Source organism: Cyclopterus lumpus, chromosome 22 (assembly GCF_009769545.1).
Source record: "Cyclopterus lumpus isolate fCycLum1 chromosome 22, fCycLum1.pri, whole genome shotgun sequence".
Lineage (NCBI taxonomy): Eukaryota > Metazoa > Chordata > Actinopteri > Perciformes > Cyclopteridae > Cyclopterus > Cyclopterus lumpus.
Window position 1 is genome coordinate 17,607,008 of NC_046987.1, and position 17,343 is coordinate 17,624,350.

At 43.0% G+C, this 17,343-nt stretch overlaps 2 protein-coding genes across 3 annotated transcripts; both read right to left on the bottom strand.

The window, feature by feature from the left end:
- Window positions 1-123: 123 nt before the first annotated feature.
- chp1 (calcineurin-like EF-hand protein 1) lies at window positions 124-5,879 on the bottom strand. Its single transcript, XM_034562917.1, has 7 exons — window positions 5,457-5,879; window positions 5,146-5,218; window positions 3,873-3,953; window positions 3,180-3,307; window positions 3,010-3,071; window positions 2,176-2,298; window positions 124-1,659 (listed from the first exon to the last, which is right to left on the bottom strand). The coding sequence occupies exons 1-7, from the start codon at window positions 5,521-5,523 to the stop codon at window positions 1,606-1,608; spliced, it is 588 nt and encodes a 195-aa protein (XP_034418808.1). The 5' UTR covers window positions 5,524-5,879; the 3' UTR covers window positions 124-1,605.
- Window positions 5,880-9,145: 3,266 nt separating this feature from the next.
- Window positions 9,146-16,753, bottom strand: lgmn (legumain). 2 transcript variants are annotated; one of them, XM_034562736.1, is made up of 14 exons: window positions 16,634-16,753; window positions 16,145-16,293; window positions 15,921-16,018; window positions 13,778-13,859; window positions 13,574-13,656; window positions 13,422-13,497; window positions 12,889-12,951; window positions 12,474-12,540; window positions 11,720-11,838; window positions 10,914-11,003; window positions 10,553-10,762; window positions 10,226-10,396; window positions 9,805-9,872; window positions 9,146-9,637 (listed from the first exon to the last, which is right to left on the bottom strand). In XM_034562736.1, the coding sequence occupies exons 2-14, from the start codon at window positions 16,283-16,285 to the stop codon at window positions 9,595-9,597; spliced, it is 1,311 nt and encodes a 436-aa protein (XP_034418627.1). In that variant the 5' UTR covers window positions 16,286-16,293; window positions 16,634-16,753; the 3' UTR covers window positions 9,146-9,594. The 2 variants fall into 2 exon arrangements, with proteins under 2 accessions (XP_034418627.1, XP_034418628.1); XM_034562737.1 differs by having other exon boundaries at window positions 16,145-16,296.
- Between the last annotated feature and the right edge of the window lie 590 nt (window positions 16,754-17,343).

The window sequence follows — 17,343 nt, forward strand, 5'->3', positions numbered from 1 at the left end:
CACCGTTGGTACTGGTTTACATTTGTGTTCCTTTGGCCTCAGCCTAAGATAAGTGTTTATACAGACTAAGGTCTAAAAGAAAACCACAAGGTTAAAAACAGCCACTTCAATTTATGACACAAATTAAGCATGGCACCTCATTTATTCAAATTATATTCATGAATCACTTTGATAACACCTAGACCAACGTCACATAACATTATCTCTTTGATAAATCACATACTGATTAATTATATGGTCAAGTTGTATTCCCTGCACTCAGAGGCTGGAGGGTGTTCTTGTAATGATTTGACAAACTCACATTAGAGATTAAAGGGTCAGCTATTTGCACAAACCCTGTACACTAGCCTGTACAGAAAATACATATTTAAAGCATTTGATTCTTTTTAACATCTGGAACTATTCGATGGGAAAAGACAATGCCAGACAAATATGGAAGCAGTGCGTACATCTACACACACATTCTTTAGTCACAGGAAGACTGATCAGATATATAGAACCATAGCACATTATCATGAGTTTACCCATTCTAAGTCTACAAACTAACAAATCCACGGCACAATTTCCATCACAGGGCCTGGCGCCGTTCGACCAGGGCTTTAAGACTAAATCTGGAAAGCAGGCCACGGGGCATCTAAATACTAGCAATACCATTTTGCAAATGAGCAAGAACATGTGCTAGGGAAGACACACACCCACGAACCAAAGAAATGGCAGCATTTCTTGTGAAATCTTCATTCTTACTGCCACAGTTGTTTGTTGTTGTAACTGAATAAGGAGTTCTTTAAATCTCACAATACACATGTGTTGACTCAGTGGCGCTATTGGCTTTGGAACTCACTTTGGTTCAAGACCAACAAATGAAACAGGTAATTACACTATATTGGCAGTAGCTACATTAACCCCCTATGGAAAATAAAAATACACAAACAAGGCGATAGGTTCTGGTATACGGTGGAGATAATAACTTACAAAAGGGGAACCAACGCCATGGCACTTCAAGTGAGTGAAACACAAAACTGTAGAGCAGGTCCGGCTTTGCTCCAAGAGACAAACGTAGAGCCGACGGGTCTGACTCTGTCATAAGATCCTGTTGGCGTGAAAGACACTCTCTGCTTTTTTAAGTGGAATCAAACACCTAACACATTTTGCCTTGAGCCGTTGTATATTCATGAGGACGAGGACACATCGTGTGCCATCTATCCATCAGACAGCACGAGTAAACATATAATAGACTTACTCACGGTAAAAAGCAAAGAGCTTTAATGTACCGGGGCTGGGAAACCCATTTTCATGTGAAAAGTGGAACAGCGATGGCGACTGTGAAACCTCTAAAAAGTTTTTCGAATAAATAATGTTCCATTGAGGAGGAGAAAAAAAAATTCATAGTGACAGTGCAAAAAACACCCCAAGGCACGGAACTTTCCCCTTTGTTTACAGAGCGGAGCAGAGGTCTGACATTATCTACCCAACGCTTGGTCTCGTCGTGTGGGCCACAGCAGCCTGCTGACGAGCTGGATGGGGTTGTGTTCTGAAATCAACTGACATGTTGAAGCTCTACTCAAAGTAATAATGACTAATAATAATATTTCTTTTAAAAGATATTTAGTGTAGGAACCGGATGCTCATTTTCTGTTCCACGTCGACCTTTTCCAAGACCTGAGGAAATAATTAAAAAAAAAAAAAGAGTTTGTTTATATGCTACAAATATGTCTATGCTCTGTAATGTGTCATCGACACACAGACAGGTTTAAACAACGCTCAACACTGGCTGTAAGCTAGAAACATTTGGCCGAGTATTAACTCACACAACACATGCACTTTGAGACGATAACAGTTATCAGGATGTGGAACAGTTTAGACATTTAACTCCATTTGACTTGCAGTTGCTCACACAAATTAAGAAACTGTGAAGACCAAATTAATGATTAACCTAAAAAGAATTCTCTAAAAATGGATACATCCTGTTCTGTGTAAAATGTTTCCTTGGAATATATGTTTTCCCTTTTCCTAAAATGTAAAATATGTACAGCACATGCTCAAAGTGTTTTCGTTAAAAGCAGCATTGATCAAGTCGTTACTAGTTTAGTAGAAACACTTGGCATAAATATAAGTAAGTACACAAGGGAGTTGTATAAAGAAGGGAAACAAATGCCCTCTGACCACAAAACTTGCCTTGATGAATTCATTGAAGGAAATGGAGTTATCTCCATTCGTGTCAGCCTCTTGTATGGTCCGATCAGCGATGCTGCCAAGCTGATCGTCTGAAATGTTCACGCCAACCATCATCCGTAAGACCTGGAAAGGATCAACAAAAAGCCCCTTCATGGTTAAGCAATGGTAGCGAAAAGTAGTTCCTGCTGAAGATTAAATAATAGTCACGTTTGTCCAAACAATATGGTGTTGGTGCTACGTGTATTTAAGCACAGTACAAGATAATTTGTAGTTATTACGGTTAAATGCCAAGTAAAACCGCAGCCACACTCGACCGTATGAATTACATGATTATAAAAAGACAGTGAACACATATTTACTGAGAAACAGGCAGCATTACTTTGCACGTTCAGAGCGTTAGCGGCTCGTGCATCACACAAAGCTGGCGACACAGGTGTTTTGCGCAAAACAAGAGATCCGTCTGAGTCATTTAACTCCGCGCTTATAGCAATTACAGGTCGTACAATGTCACCGAAACCGAGATAGCTTCATGGAGGGACAACAAATAACACGGGTGAAGACTAAATACAGGATACAAGACTGTTTGGGTAAAATCAACCCGTAGTTAGGGTGAGATATCACATCATTATCGGCACACGGGCAACGTCATGTTCCTTTGTTAAACAGACTGAATAATAAGTATTTCCAGTGGACGCAACAATGGCTTTCCATTAGACCTTTTTGAAATCAAATTATTCACCATCTGGCCGATTTACCTGATGTGTGAACTCGTTGTTTCCATGAACTGTACTGTGACTCAGCGTCTTTATTTACATGACAAACCAATCCACTCACCTGCAGCAGCTCGTCCCGAGAGATTTTGTCATCTCTGTCCAGGTCATACAGACGGAAAGCAACTGGGGAAAAAAAAATTTGAAGAAATGTACAAGTCATGTCAGACAGTTAATCTCACTGAAATCTTGCTAAACCCCGGACACGCCCGCTCGAAGGAGCGCTACACTCACACATCAGCTTGTTAGTCCTGCTGTTGAGCGGCTCGCTGACGGCGGCGTTCTTGCTCTTCTCGTTGTCCTCGATTGGTCTGAAGTGAGCCAGAGTTCGCATGAAGCCCCTGAAGTTCACCTGGTCCTCTCTAAAAACCAGAGACACAGAATATTAGAAACACACAGCCCATCAAAACAGAGACAAAAAAGGATGCACTACAACTTAGTTGCGGCTCAGATTGCCTTTGCGCTCGATATAGACAATCGTTGCCGTGGCAACGCAATGAAAAGTCAAACTAGCCGGAACAGAACACCATTTTACAGAGATAGACATTCTCCACCTCTATTCTCAAGTTGTTATGAGACAAACGACCCAAAACCAGAGCAACAATAACACCGCTACAAACCATTGCAAGCCACGGTTAAAATTAAGACTCCTACACATCTTGACTTTTTGGGGGATTTTAAATGATACATTTAAAAACATCTGGTTTTCAACTTTCAACCTGCGGTGGTCAAAAAAAAAAAAAGTTTACTTTTTATTTTTCCAAACACAGGATTGGCAGAAAAGACTGAGCGTCTCAAGTCTGCAGTCTGACAGCCACAACTGAAAAGCCCGGTGGCCTCAATCAGATTCGTGGCGGTTGTGACTCAATCCTAAAAGCGCAAAACAAAATCTTTGAAGACGGCAGACCGACAACGAGGCCAACTCACCCCTCAGGAAAGAATGCATTGATGATTCGGTCTCCCAGCGGATTGATGGCCAACTCCGGGATCCTCTGGAAATCCTCTCGACTGCGGACATGAGGAGATATGATCAATGCTACAGCACAACATACTTCATCAAATCAAAAGGAGAGATTGTTCATTTAGGACAATACCACAAGTGAATACAGATTATATACAGTGGTCAACTTTTAAAAGATTCAACGCGGTACAAAGCTCATGCAACAATGTCCTCGTTATTCTTTAAAACCAGACTTGAAATATGAAAACAGGAGAAGATGAACAGCTAACAGGATGGCAAATAAACATTTTGGATTCTGAAAATATTTTTGGCTGGTGGGAAAAATCAGGAAAGAAACGGAAGTTGGGAAGCTGGGATATCTGTAAAATGTCACTATTGTGGCAACTCATAGATGATAAGGTCACCTGACTGTGTGCTGCATCTGAAAACACCGGAGCATGAATAAGCAGAACGACGAACGTGTTATGTGTAAACACATTGCCTTTCAAAAAGAGTGAGTTCCCTGAATCCAGAAAGGGATGCATTTTTATTTTATCCTCTGGAAACTTATGAAAATGAACCCTCAAGGCCAAATCAAAGAGCTTTAGCAAATCAAAGAGTTTCAGCATCTTTAATGATTGCCTATTTCTTCACCTAATGTTTGTTCATGTCCAGCCTCACGAAAGAGCCTGAAGTTAATCACAAACCATTGAAAAGTCATACTGAGGTCTCAACTTCAAAATCTCAATGCGCTCAGATAAGCGCAAGAAAGATTCAATTATTACTCCGCATCCATGAATGAGTGGTGTCCTGAATGAATTTCTATTCAAATAGTACATTTATTGATTAAAATGATTTGCAATTCCCAATTTTTTTAAAAATCAATGAAAACACTTTTTCAATTGAATTCAAAGTGTATTTTTTTCTCTCTGCTTATGTCTAGTTTATTTGTCTGCATTTCCATTTTAGGAACGTGAACGTTCTGGGCAAATATATTTTCTCAGTGACGAAAGAAGAAACACAGATAAAGCGAATAAAAAAAAAAAAAGCAATCATAACTTGCAGGAATCTTAAATTAAGACAAAGTGAGATAACTAACATGTTACATTTACCACTGTTAAACTACTTTGGATCACTACTCACTCACACAGGCACGGTTTAAAACTCAAAGACTTCAGACATCTAACTACCCAACCTGTCCTGTAACCAGAGCTGGTTTTTAATGCCATTTAGTCTCACACAGGTCACACTGAAGCTCACCTGAGGGTGCCGTTTTCTCCTTTATCCAGACTGGTGAAACGGCTGTACAGGCGAGTGATCTGACTGTGTGAGACTGCAGGGAGGAGACCAAAGAAGTCCAGATCACCAGAGGATAACAGGTATGCTTTGCTTCAGTAAAAATATATAACTTCTCTCCTAAATACCAGCCATCATTACACAACCAGAAGTCTCATTCAGAGCTTGTATGTGTGCACTCTCACCCTGTTGCAGTCAAGAGAGTCTTGCAATAAATGCTATTAGCGTAACTTCCTTTAAGTACCAGCTCGTGTCTCAGTCTTTTATCAACTTACAGCCAGTCTCCTTCTTAATTTCTTCGATTTCCTCATCTCGGAGTAACGTGGACGCTCTGGATCCCATGGTGAAATGTCAGACGGAGTAAAACTTGCCAGCAGTCTTGCGCAACCCGAACCAGCTGTGGGAGAACCTCGATCGGGATTTATGTAAAAGTTAGCAAACAAGCTAACGTCCGCTTCACTCGTGAATAAAAAAAAGCCGTTGACGCTGCAGTTAGAGTTTAAAACGACCAGCCGCTGTAAAGTCTTTTTAGTGTTGTGTCTCCGTTTAGTCTGTTTGCTAGTCAAGCTTTTCTACAGCATGTCGTATCGTGTTTTCATGCTAACAAGACGGGTTTCGGCCAAGTTATCTTCCTGTTTTATGGGGTGGGTGTGAAGTAGAGGGCAGGTCGTAAACGGGGCCGCCTCCCTACCAACACTTTCTTGCCTGCTTAAAATGCGATACTAATGTCTTGCATACAATCACATTTTAATTTAATATAACACGACAGCAACTGTTTTAATGAAAGAAAGTGAACTAATGCACTTTAAAAAAATTAAAAAGGTGGATATTTGAAAGTTCATAGATATATAATCGTCAGGCATAATTAAAGGATAGCTACATAGAGTACGGGGCCCATCCCGTCCAGCTAGGGGGACCATCTCAACCGTAACAGTCGGTCAGCCGTTGAAATGCTGTTGAGAGTATTAACTGTGCTAATATCTAACGATTAACCATCGCATGTAATGATAAAAACTAACAAATTAGATTAACATCGCCTCGAGGCATTCTAATAAATAATATGACCTGTATAATGTGTTTTTTTCTCCCCCCAAAAAAGTTTTTATTTTTGTATTTGTATTATTATTAGTAGTAACATTTAAAATATTACTCCATCCATCCATCCATTATCACCCGCTTATCCGGGGTCGGGTCGCGGTGGCAGCAGGTTCAGCAGGCCGACCCAGGCTTCCCTCTCACCCGCAGCACTTTCCAGCTCATTCTGGGGGATCCCGAGGCGTTCCAAGGCCAGCCGGGAGATATAATCCCTCCAGCGTGTCCTCGGTCTTCCCCGGGGCCTCCTACCAGTTGGACGTGCCCGGAAAACCTCTAATGGGAGGCGTCCAGGAGGCATCCTAACTAGATGCCCGAACCACCTCAGCTGACTCCTTTGGACACGAAGGAGCAGCGACTCGACTCCAAGCTCCCCCCTGATGTCCGAGCTCCTTACCCTATCTCTAAGGCTGAGCCCGGCCACCCTACGGAGGAAGCTCATTTCGGCCGCTTGTATCCGAGATCTCGTTCTTTCGGTCACGACCCAGAGTTCGTGACCATAGGTGAGGGTTGGAACGTAGACCGACCAGTAAATGGAGAGCTTTGCCTTCCGGCTCAGCTCCCTCTTCACTAAGACGGACCGGTACAGCTCCTGTTTTACTGCTGCAGCCGCACCGATCCGCCTATCGATCTCCCGCTCCACCTTACCCTCACTCGTGAACAAGACCCCGAGATACTTGAACTCCTTCGCTTGGGGTAGGCAGTTTGTCCCCACCTGGAGGGAGCAATCCGCCGGTTTCCGGCAGAGCACCATGGCCTCAGATTTGGAGGTGCTAACTCTCATCCCTGCCGCTTCGCACTCGGCTGCAAAACGCCCCAGTGAATGCTGGAGGTCACGGTCCGAGGAGGCAAACAGGACCACATCATCCGCAAACAGCAGAGAGGCGATCCCGAGACTCCCAAACCGGATCCTCTCCGCCCCCTGGCTGCGCCTAGATATCCTGTCCATGAAGGTCACGAACAGGACCGGTGATAAAGGGCAGCCCTGGCGGAGGCCAACACCCACCGGGAACGTGTCTGACTTACTACCGAGGAGACGAACACAGCTCCTACTGCAGGCGTACAGAGACCGGATGGCCCGTGCCAACGGGTCCGGCACCCCATACTCCCGCAGCACCCCCCACAAAAACCCCCGAGGGACCCGGTCGAAAGCCTTCTCCAGTTCTACAAAGCACATGTAAACTGGTTGGGCAAACTCCCAGGACCCCTCCAGTAATCTTGCGAGGGTAAAGAGCTGGTCCACTGTTCCACGACCGGGACGGAATCCGCACTGTTCGTCCTGAATCTGAGGTTCGACAAGCGGTCGGAGCCTCCTCTTCAGCACCCTGGCATAAGCTTTTCCCGGGAGGCTGAGCAGTGTGATACCACGATAGTTCGAGCACACTCTCCGGTCCCCCTTCTTGAAGATGGGAACCACCACCCCGGTCTGCCAGTCCATGGGCACTGTTCCCGACCCCCATGCGACACTGAAAAGGCGTGTCAACCAAGACAGCCCAACAATGTCCAGCGCTTTCAGCATCTCAGGGCGGATCTCATCCACCCCTGGCGCCTTGCCACCAAGGAGCTTTTTGACTACCTTAGCGACCTCTGCCAGGGATATGGGTGAATCCACCCCAAAGTCTTCCGGCGCTGCCCCCTCTCCGGGGGACATGTTGGCCGGGTTTAGGAGTTCCTCAAAGTGCTCTTTCCACCGCCCGACGATGTCCCCAGTCCGGGTCAGCAGTTCCCCCCCCCCCCTGCTGAGAACAGCCTGGGGTAGACCCTGCTTTCCCTTCCTGAGCCGTCGGATGGTTTGCCAGAACTTCCTTGAGGCCAACCGAAAGTCCTTCTCCATGGCCTCCCCGAACTCCTCCCATGCCCGAGTTTTAGCCTCCGCGACCATCGTCGCTGCAGCCCTTTTGGCCCGCCGGTACCCGTCAGCTGCTTCAGGAGACCCCTGGGCCAGCCAGGCCCGAAAGGCCTCCTTCTTCAGTTTGACGGCTACCCTCAAACTGAAAATATTACTAATTTTCTTAATTAAAAAAGTGAAACGCCAAACATCAAATAGTGGGAAACTATATCTAACAATAACAAGCCAAATACAAATTAAAAAATACACATTGCAGGTAATTAAAAGGCAAACATTATGAATAGTAAAATAATGAAAGGCCGTAATAATAAACACAGGGGCAGAATAATACAGCCGACCATCAATAAAAGACAAAATCCAAGAAAATTAATTATATTCAGCTTCATCATACTTATAATTTCAAGATTCAGAAGCCAGAAACTAGCCGCTTTCATTACTTCTCGTGGAGTTTTATTATTCAATGCAGCATTTGTTATTTGACATGTGTGACGCTGTCAATTCAATCTATAACAACAAAACATCGATCCAAGCCAGTGAGACAAATCTGTGGCACAAGGACTAATGACAGTAGAGCTCATGACAGCTGGGAATGTAAATGGATTTGCATGTAATTGCTCATGTCAACCTCGTGATGGCGCTAGAGGCAAAGTCAGGGGATCATCAACGTCAAATAAAATCAAAGAAGCCCTTTTGGCATTTACATCAAGCATTTGCAGTGCACACATTGGATGCTTTTTAATACGAATACCAGCCAATCACAGGAGGGTAGACGTCTTATTTGTCTTGTCTGACAATTGAAACGGGGCCCTGTGTGTATATTTTAAATTTTAGGTCGACAGGGGTTTATTCTTGAGGTTGTGTTATGAGTCCACACTTTTATTTGGACACCATACAAATCACATTCTGCTGTTAATGTGTGAAGCATTTCACAAAGTGTAATATTATCCCAATAAAACGTGATATTAACAAATATTAAAAACGTGCTGAACGGTCAGAGGTAAAAAAAAAAAATTTCACAAGTCATTTTGTGCAGTTTTCATCTTCCAGATTTATTTCAAGATTCCTCTGTTACAAAGTCTCTTGAGGTTCAACAAATATTCAACGTTTAGTGGCATGTCCTTCACATCAAACATTCGTGCCGGGCCGTGCATATCACGAATAAAGCTAAGAGCAAAACAAATCAACATGAATTCCATGTCAATCCTATGTTCTAAAAATCAATAAAAGTATTCAAATATAATCCAAACCTTTCACAGTGATAGGGCAAACTCATCATAAAAGTTCTCAGTAAAATCAATAAAACATCACAAGTAAAAAAACAAAAAGTTAGTATTTTGATAAAACAATAACGTCAACTTCTCGACAGATTGATTCTTTAGCAGTGCAAAGAGAAGCTCCTCCGTCTCCCCGGGACGTCCCACACGGAAGAAGCAGTTTGATGGGAGACTTTCATGGATTTGTAGGAACGCCTTTTACCTGGTGAAAGGACACACGGAGTCCATCGCACGCAGGATGCTGCACAGAAACAACACAATTGATTTCAGTGTCAAATATTCACTTTTTTTTTTTAAAAAGAAAAAGGACAAATAACACATTTTTCCACGTTATGTTGTTTTACACAGATCAAAACCACCACGAGGCGGGTTAATAACGTGGTCCGTTGAGTGGGAAGTGGAGCTCACCTGGCTGCAGAGTATCCTCTCTCACACAGGTTCACCAGAGCGTACAGATGTCTCAGAGCGTATTCATACTGAAACACAAGAGCGCGCCACACGTGTCAAAGGAATGTCCCCACAGTCAGTGATAATGAAATGGAAATGAAAAGTTTATCCCCTGCACGTCGTATTTGTGGCCTTCGAAATGTCAAACACTTCCATTGAAAATAAACTTTTTTTTTTTATTACAGCTTTGTGAAAGTCCCCCGATCAAGAGTTTCTCATTCAGAAGTCGGACAAGTATTAGCTGCGAGTTGAACATGAAGGATATAGAAAGAATAAAATACACCCGCTAACCAACAGTGACGTTAACCACAAACTCTTTCTAAATTTGGACGAGCATCTGTTTTAAAGAAGTGTGGGAAGGACCCTTCTGTGCAGCCGCTACCTCAGCTCGGTGCCAGTTGAAGCAGTTGTTCTTGTAGTGGTCGACTGCCGCCTTGTAGCACTGATGCTGGGAGAGTTCGGCTCTGTCGTTGAGGACATCCTCGGCCTTCAGCTTGTTGCCGGTCACCCTCTCAACCACCAGGCGCATCGTCTCAGCCAGCATATCCCTGACCTACACACACACACACACACACACACACACACACACGTTCACACGCTGTAAGAAACCAGAACTGTCGTAGCAAATGCTCGATTAACTCAAGTTAAACATTCCCGATAGAGCAGATTGACAGGACATGAGGCGCCACAGGGCTTTGTCAATGTTAACCTTGAGGTGGGAGTTGATCTCCATCAGCAGCCCTCTTGCAACTCTGATATCGTTGGAGGCCATCATCTTCCTCTTGAGGATGGCCAGAGGAACGTCGGGGCCCGGGGTCAGATCCAGATTCTTAATTGGCTGCAGGGTCATTGGAGGAGCGGTCTGGCCGCTGGCCTTGGGGTTACCCTGAAACGCGATGACCTTCATGTGGGCCAGCGTCTGTATAGAGAGTAACAACCTCAAGTTACCATCACGATATGAGCAGGAACGCTTTCCTTTACAGTTCTCCTCCACATGAACCCGCACAGAAAGAGGCATACAAATCATATCCAACGCAACATTTCCCCTCGACGTTGCTCCGTTCCCTCACCTTGTTTCCAAACTGCTGGACGTGGCTGGTGTTCGTGTGGCTCTTCACGGTCTTGAACTGCTTCACCAAAGTTTCCTTTTTGAGGTCCTCCTGGAAGCACAATGCGAGAACAAAAAAACAAACACATTAACAGGTTTCAGAAAATAAGCAACAAAGTATTCCGTAAAAAATATATATATATACATTTTTCAGGAAAGTCCCAAACTATATATATATATATATATATATATATTGGAGGGGTCACGGGTGTTACCGCTGCTGCTTATGCAAAGTACCAAACCTCTGGAGAGAAGCTGTTGGAAACATTCACCACTTCCTGTTCCTGTCCCGTCGAAACCAGGTGTTTGAAACGGCAAGTAAATAAACCTTCAATGGACTTTATATCGTCTGAGTTGCTTTTGTACTCTTTAATACAAGTTGGCAACAAAGTTGTAAACTTACAATAACAAAAGTAGGAAAATACAGTTAACAAGGCTTACTTTTGATAAAAATCAAAACAAGTTAAAAATGTAATATAGGAGCGCTGAAAAGCAGTTGAACTGTAAGAGCTGAAGGCATTTAATAAATGGAGCTTCATGTCCTGGAGGCTGTCGTTGAACTAACGCTTGAAAAGTGAGAGCTGAGAGCAGATGAAATGCCAGTCGACGTGCACAAGATAGAATCTATCGGATTTTCATGAAATAAAACCGTCACGGGACGTGCGTTGTATTCATCGGACGTTAGCATCTCAATTGTTATAGTCCAAACCAGATGGTAATAATTTGTATGATTAAAAAAAACAAAAAACAAGGGGACACGTCACGCACCACATCGGAGTCCTCCATCCAGTTCACACTGTACCAGTCTCCCAGGTACGTGTCCCTCTTCTCGTCATAGTAGCAGGCGTAAGACGACTCGTGAGAGTTGGCGGCCGTGGTGGCGTACACTTAAAGAAGAGAGAGAGAGATTTACTCTCATGTTATGATGAAACACGACTCGCACGTCTGCTCGACAGGTTTCTAACACATTTCAGAGACAACCAGTGAAGCTCTGAGGGCCGCGTGTGAACTCACTCAGAGGTGAACGCATGTTAAAGAGTGAATATGTTCCAGAAATTAAACTGCCGTTTGACATTTGGAGTGCAGACATCTCATTTATACGACACGTGAAAGTCTGCTGAAAATAAAAACAGGGTTCTATTAACTTTTGTTATTACAATAAAGCCAGAATCTTGATTCATGTCTTGTCACATGACCACAGGACATAATGCTGACTCCACTGTCTGACTAGACATTAAAACGACTAAGTCAAAAACGGAAGTGAAGTCCACAAACCTGACCTCAGACCAACTCTGATATGACAAAAAAACAAGCCATGTGCCTCGTTAAAGAAGTCACATGGACTTTTACTGTAGGAAATGAGGGTTTAAGATCGACATCAAATGTAGATGAAGTCAAATGGTCACGAGGAAAAAGTCAAATTCATGTTGTCGAGGTTTTAAATAGCGATCAATGGCATTGATCGCTGCAGCTTCATTATCTCCTGAAGAGAGTGATCCTGATGATGTAAAGTTCAACTCACCGTCAATGTCAGCAGGCAGGTGGTTCATCATTGACCCGGACTCACATGCCTCGATGTAGAACACCATCTGAGTGTGTGTGTGTGTGTGTGTGTGTGTGTGTGGGGGGACAAAAACAAGTCATATGATACACAGCTCAGATACACAATCACCTGATGCACCTTTTATCACTGACCTAGATACTGTAGGGAAAGTTAACAAAAGGGATTTAAATAAAAAATCTCAATATGCCCGTCTGCGATTTTCAACACGCGGGCGATGCAAAATGTATTCAAAGTTAAATGTTTGTCAAACTACCATTTAAATATAAATATTGTGGCGTTGCAGAGATGCCCGGGCCACACAAAAATGGATGTAAATTGCAACGTCAGTCAAAATTAATGCATTTCTTTTCTAAAACAGAATGTTGCTGCGTACCTTTTTGTATTTCTTATTTTCGTGCATGTATTTGATGGTGTTCTGGAGATCGTCCACATTGAGCTGCAGAGGAGGAACAGAGAGGACAGCGTTGTAAACCACCGTGTTCAACTCGTGCACATCCATACGTTTGTTCAGTTTTGTAGTCTTGATTTCTTAGTCGTTAATCAGAAGTTTATTGACTTAAAATTAAAAATCTGCAGAAAACCCATGTTTTCGTTTCTCAAAGAATGGTGTTGAGAAGAAGGTATAATATTTATGTAAGAGATTTACTTGGTATCGTACCGACACAAATACAAAAACACTTAAAAAAAAGAAATACTCGTGTTCAAACGACTATGCTGCTCTTGATCATCGTTTAGTTTTTTTACGTCACATTACGGATCAGAAGTTAAATTCATGCCTCCATTGCAACGTGGGGCGCTCAAAATACATAAACAAAGCAAAGAGATAACTATCTCACAAAACAAGCCCAACGACATAAGAGTAGATAAGCTCATGCGTGAACATTAGCAAGCGCAGGAACTGCTCACGTCGTCATTGGGAAAGGCCAGAATGCCGGGCGCCCCGTGGTCGGTGAAGTACACAAACACGTGGTCGTCGGGGCCGCTGCCAAAACAAACAGACCGACGTTAGCAACAGTATCTCGACGCTGCACCTCGACTCGCTCCACTCCATCACTTGCCTCTTCAACACTTTTCCAGAGCCGCCCTTGACGTGAGAGGGCTCACCCTTCAGCACCGCCAGGAAGTTCTGCGGGGTCACATCCTGCAGGGGGACAACCGAGGCAGAGAATCACAAAGTCGCTCCAAAAAAAATAAATTATCTGTTTGAACGTCGAGAGCTTTGATTTGAACTCTTGTACAAATGTTTGCACAGAAGCACTCACGTTGCCGGTGTAGTCTTTAGGAACTCCTTTGTACACATCAGTGCCGTTCGGCCTGTTGATCACTATTCCAGGGGTGGGGTTACTGGGGATAACACCAACAAATATATATGAGTCAGATATGCAGAAGGAAGTGAAAACGCCTGACAAAGCACGCCTTCACTTGATCGGTGAATCATTAAATCTGCTTCCTGCAGAATCCCTTTCGGTTACTCTCAACAACAACAACAACAACCCTATTGTGTGAGAAAATGCCCTGTGGCCATGGATTAGTTATTAACCACAAATCCAATACGTGATAATCCTGTAAGACATGCAAGTGTATGATATGAAACGTATCAGTAGGATATAAAACAATAAATGTTGTGTGACTTCTCTCTACAATCTGACCGACATTATGAAGTTTAATGCAAGAACTCATGGGCCAACGCTAAAGTGTGTAGACAGACAATAATAGCTGAAGAGCAATATTCCTCGGCCTCCATTACTATTGAATTAACATGCAGTGGAAATAATCTATTATCTACAACGGCTCTCTACACACACACACGCGTATCTAGAAAGAGGTTTGTAAAGTATGAACATAAATAACATTGATAATCAATTAATCCTTTGGTATTTTTGAGTCACAAAACTAAAAATACACTGGTCCCCAGCTTCTCCAAAATTGGGATTGTCCTCAAGCAAAGACATTTTTATTAGACTAACAATTTGATTATCTGAAGCTGAATTAATAAAAGAAGCACTGTAAAACTGAATATCTCACACAATAGCGCCACTTTAAATATTGTGAAGGGTTCATGAATTTCATGGAAATAAGTTATTCAATAAGTTATTTCATGGGGAAAAAAAGCATAAAAGAAGAAATCTTAGTCGACTGAGACCAAAACTAAGGATTAGTCGACAGAGAGGGGGGATGCTTGCCTTGCAGCTCTGTTAAAATAAATATTTTTAGTTGCAGCTCTATTTAACTATTGCAGATAGCTGTTGTTTCCCCTTTCACTTTAGAATGATACTAGACGTACGATGACCCTTTTCATGCATTCCAGGAACAAGAAAGCAGTCAACGCTGCTCCTGAGCAAGAGGACGATCACACGCGTCACGTTGTGGAACAGAGATCCCGTTTCTGACCAAAACCGACAGGTCTGCTTTCACTACTGCTCTTCCACCCGGTCGCCATGACAGTAATTGAATCCACTGAGAGGAGGAGCACTAAAATTAGTTTCTTGTGACTCTCCTCTCGGTGGATCTCTTTAACTCGACGCTGCTGCTGCTGACAATGAACCACACAGGGCCGACATGCCACAGAGACATGAGACATGTCAACATGAGCGTGCGATGATTGTGTGGCTTCCAGGAACGGCTTCAAACCTCCACTCTGCTTTATTTCTGTACGATCGTAATGTTTCTGTAGTTCCAACAGAGTGAGCCCTCTTATCTCGAGCTGATTACACCCAATCAAGTTCAGGAGACTAAACATATCAACAATTGAAGCCTATAAAACATGATATTTCTTTTAAACAGGACCTCAAGTATTTGGATCAAGTAGCACATTTAGAAGTTCACAGCGGTTATTTCAGTTATTAAATCAACATTTAAGTAACATCCACATCAGCATTGACAGATTCCCTACATTAGAAAGGACTCTGATTGGGATCAGGGCAAAAGATACTTGAAAACAGGACATCCCGAGCTAGAACAATCAAACAACTGGCAAAAAATGACTTAAACAACGATCAAAAGTCGAACCAACTAAACAACAAAATCGCCCCAGCTCGACTTAAAGATAAACAGACGCTAAGTGAAATATATACAGCTGACTTCATTATCTTTAGTGCTTCGCTCTATACGACGCCTCGGATTACTCTATTTAAGTGTGGAAATCTTTAACAGTTATATACAGTTACATGTTGAGGGCAAAGTTAGAGAATAAACTGAGACGTGCAACACAGCATACGTAAACATGACAATCGTGTGTGTGTGTGTCGCATCACATTTAGGAACCGTATATAATATTGTATATGAGGCTGACATTTCTTTGCACGTTCTACTAACTTGCAAACAGGGAAAAACAGGTTTTTTTGTTGTTTTTAAAAGAAGTCTCTGTATCCCAAAGATCTGCTGCGAAAGAAACAGTCAACTCACTCCTCATTGTTTGCCAGGTCGTCGTACATCATGACCACAATCTGCTCATCCGGGATGCCATTCTTGTGAACGATCTGGTAGGCATGGCAAGCATCAGCCTGGGAGGGAGACAGATCAATGAGGAGAGGTGGCACAACTCAAGAGTATCAAAGAGGGAAGCAGACATGTCAAATCATGCAGTTTGCACTGGCTGAGTCATCGAGGGAACACTTTCACTCGCTCACCTGGTGTCTGTAGTTGTACCAGCCGTTGGAGCCGGCGACGATCACCACCCAGTTCTTGCCCCCCTCGGGGTCCTGGGAGGGAAACGCATGGACCAGCCCGAGGCTGAGGCCTAGCAGGGCGACGAACACCGGCTTCAACATGTCCTCGTCTGCTGTGGAGGTCCAGAGTGAACCACGGGGACAGATAACAAACCTCCTTGTCACATTCACCGTTAGAATAAAGTCGCTTGTTGGACTTTTAGGTGGCAAACAAAAACAACAACAACAACAACGCAAGGTAAACACACAAACACGCTGACTGCCTGGACGTCACATGATGATGTCCATTCTCGGAACACAGCTAACGTTAGCTTAGCGGGTACAACAAGTGAAAGAAACGGATTAAAAAATATATATTTTTTAAAAGCTAAAGAATAATAATAATAACTTTAACAATATAATACGCCGAAATAATCCAGCGTACATTACTGACAAAAACAGGTTGTTTACCTTTATGTTGTTGTGGTGGGCGAAGAAGAAACTAAGTGTAAGTCCTCGGCAGGAGTCAGCGGGACATTTTATATCCGAGGTCGGGAAGAGCGGTTAACAGGAATTCTCCCTCGGCAGCCAATCGGAGGGCTCGGTGGGCGGGGCTTCACTGTACACAGTCATGTGGTCGAAGGGCGTCACAATTTATGCATGTGCTCGTGTGTTTCCTGGTGAAACATTGACTGGCTTTCATGTGAATTATAATTTCTGTGTAAACAATTTAATCGTTAAACAAACATCAACGTTTATTCATTAAATAAACCAATGCCTTTTGGCCTTGCTAACATGAGTCTGATACAGTATGCAGTGGAACTAAGTACATTTACTTTGAGTTACTCGAGTATTTCCATTTTTTTTTAATACATACTGTTTATGAATGTAATTTGTTATTTTTTGCACACACAGCATGTAACAAATGTGCAACATGTTACACAATTCTTTCTCACCCATTACAGCAGGCACAATAAAGAAAAGTCATATGATTCACTCCGCGATAATCTTTTACCCAGAACTGTAACCCATAAAATCCCATTCCACCTGCAAATCACATGTTTCATTATAAAAGGTTCTGAACATATTGAAGGATTGTTGTTTGCTGCTATATTAATGCTTTAAATTTAACTTCTATATTTACTAAAAGCCCCTGTTGATGACTACAGGGTGCTACACGT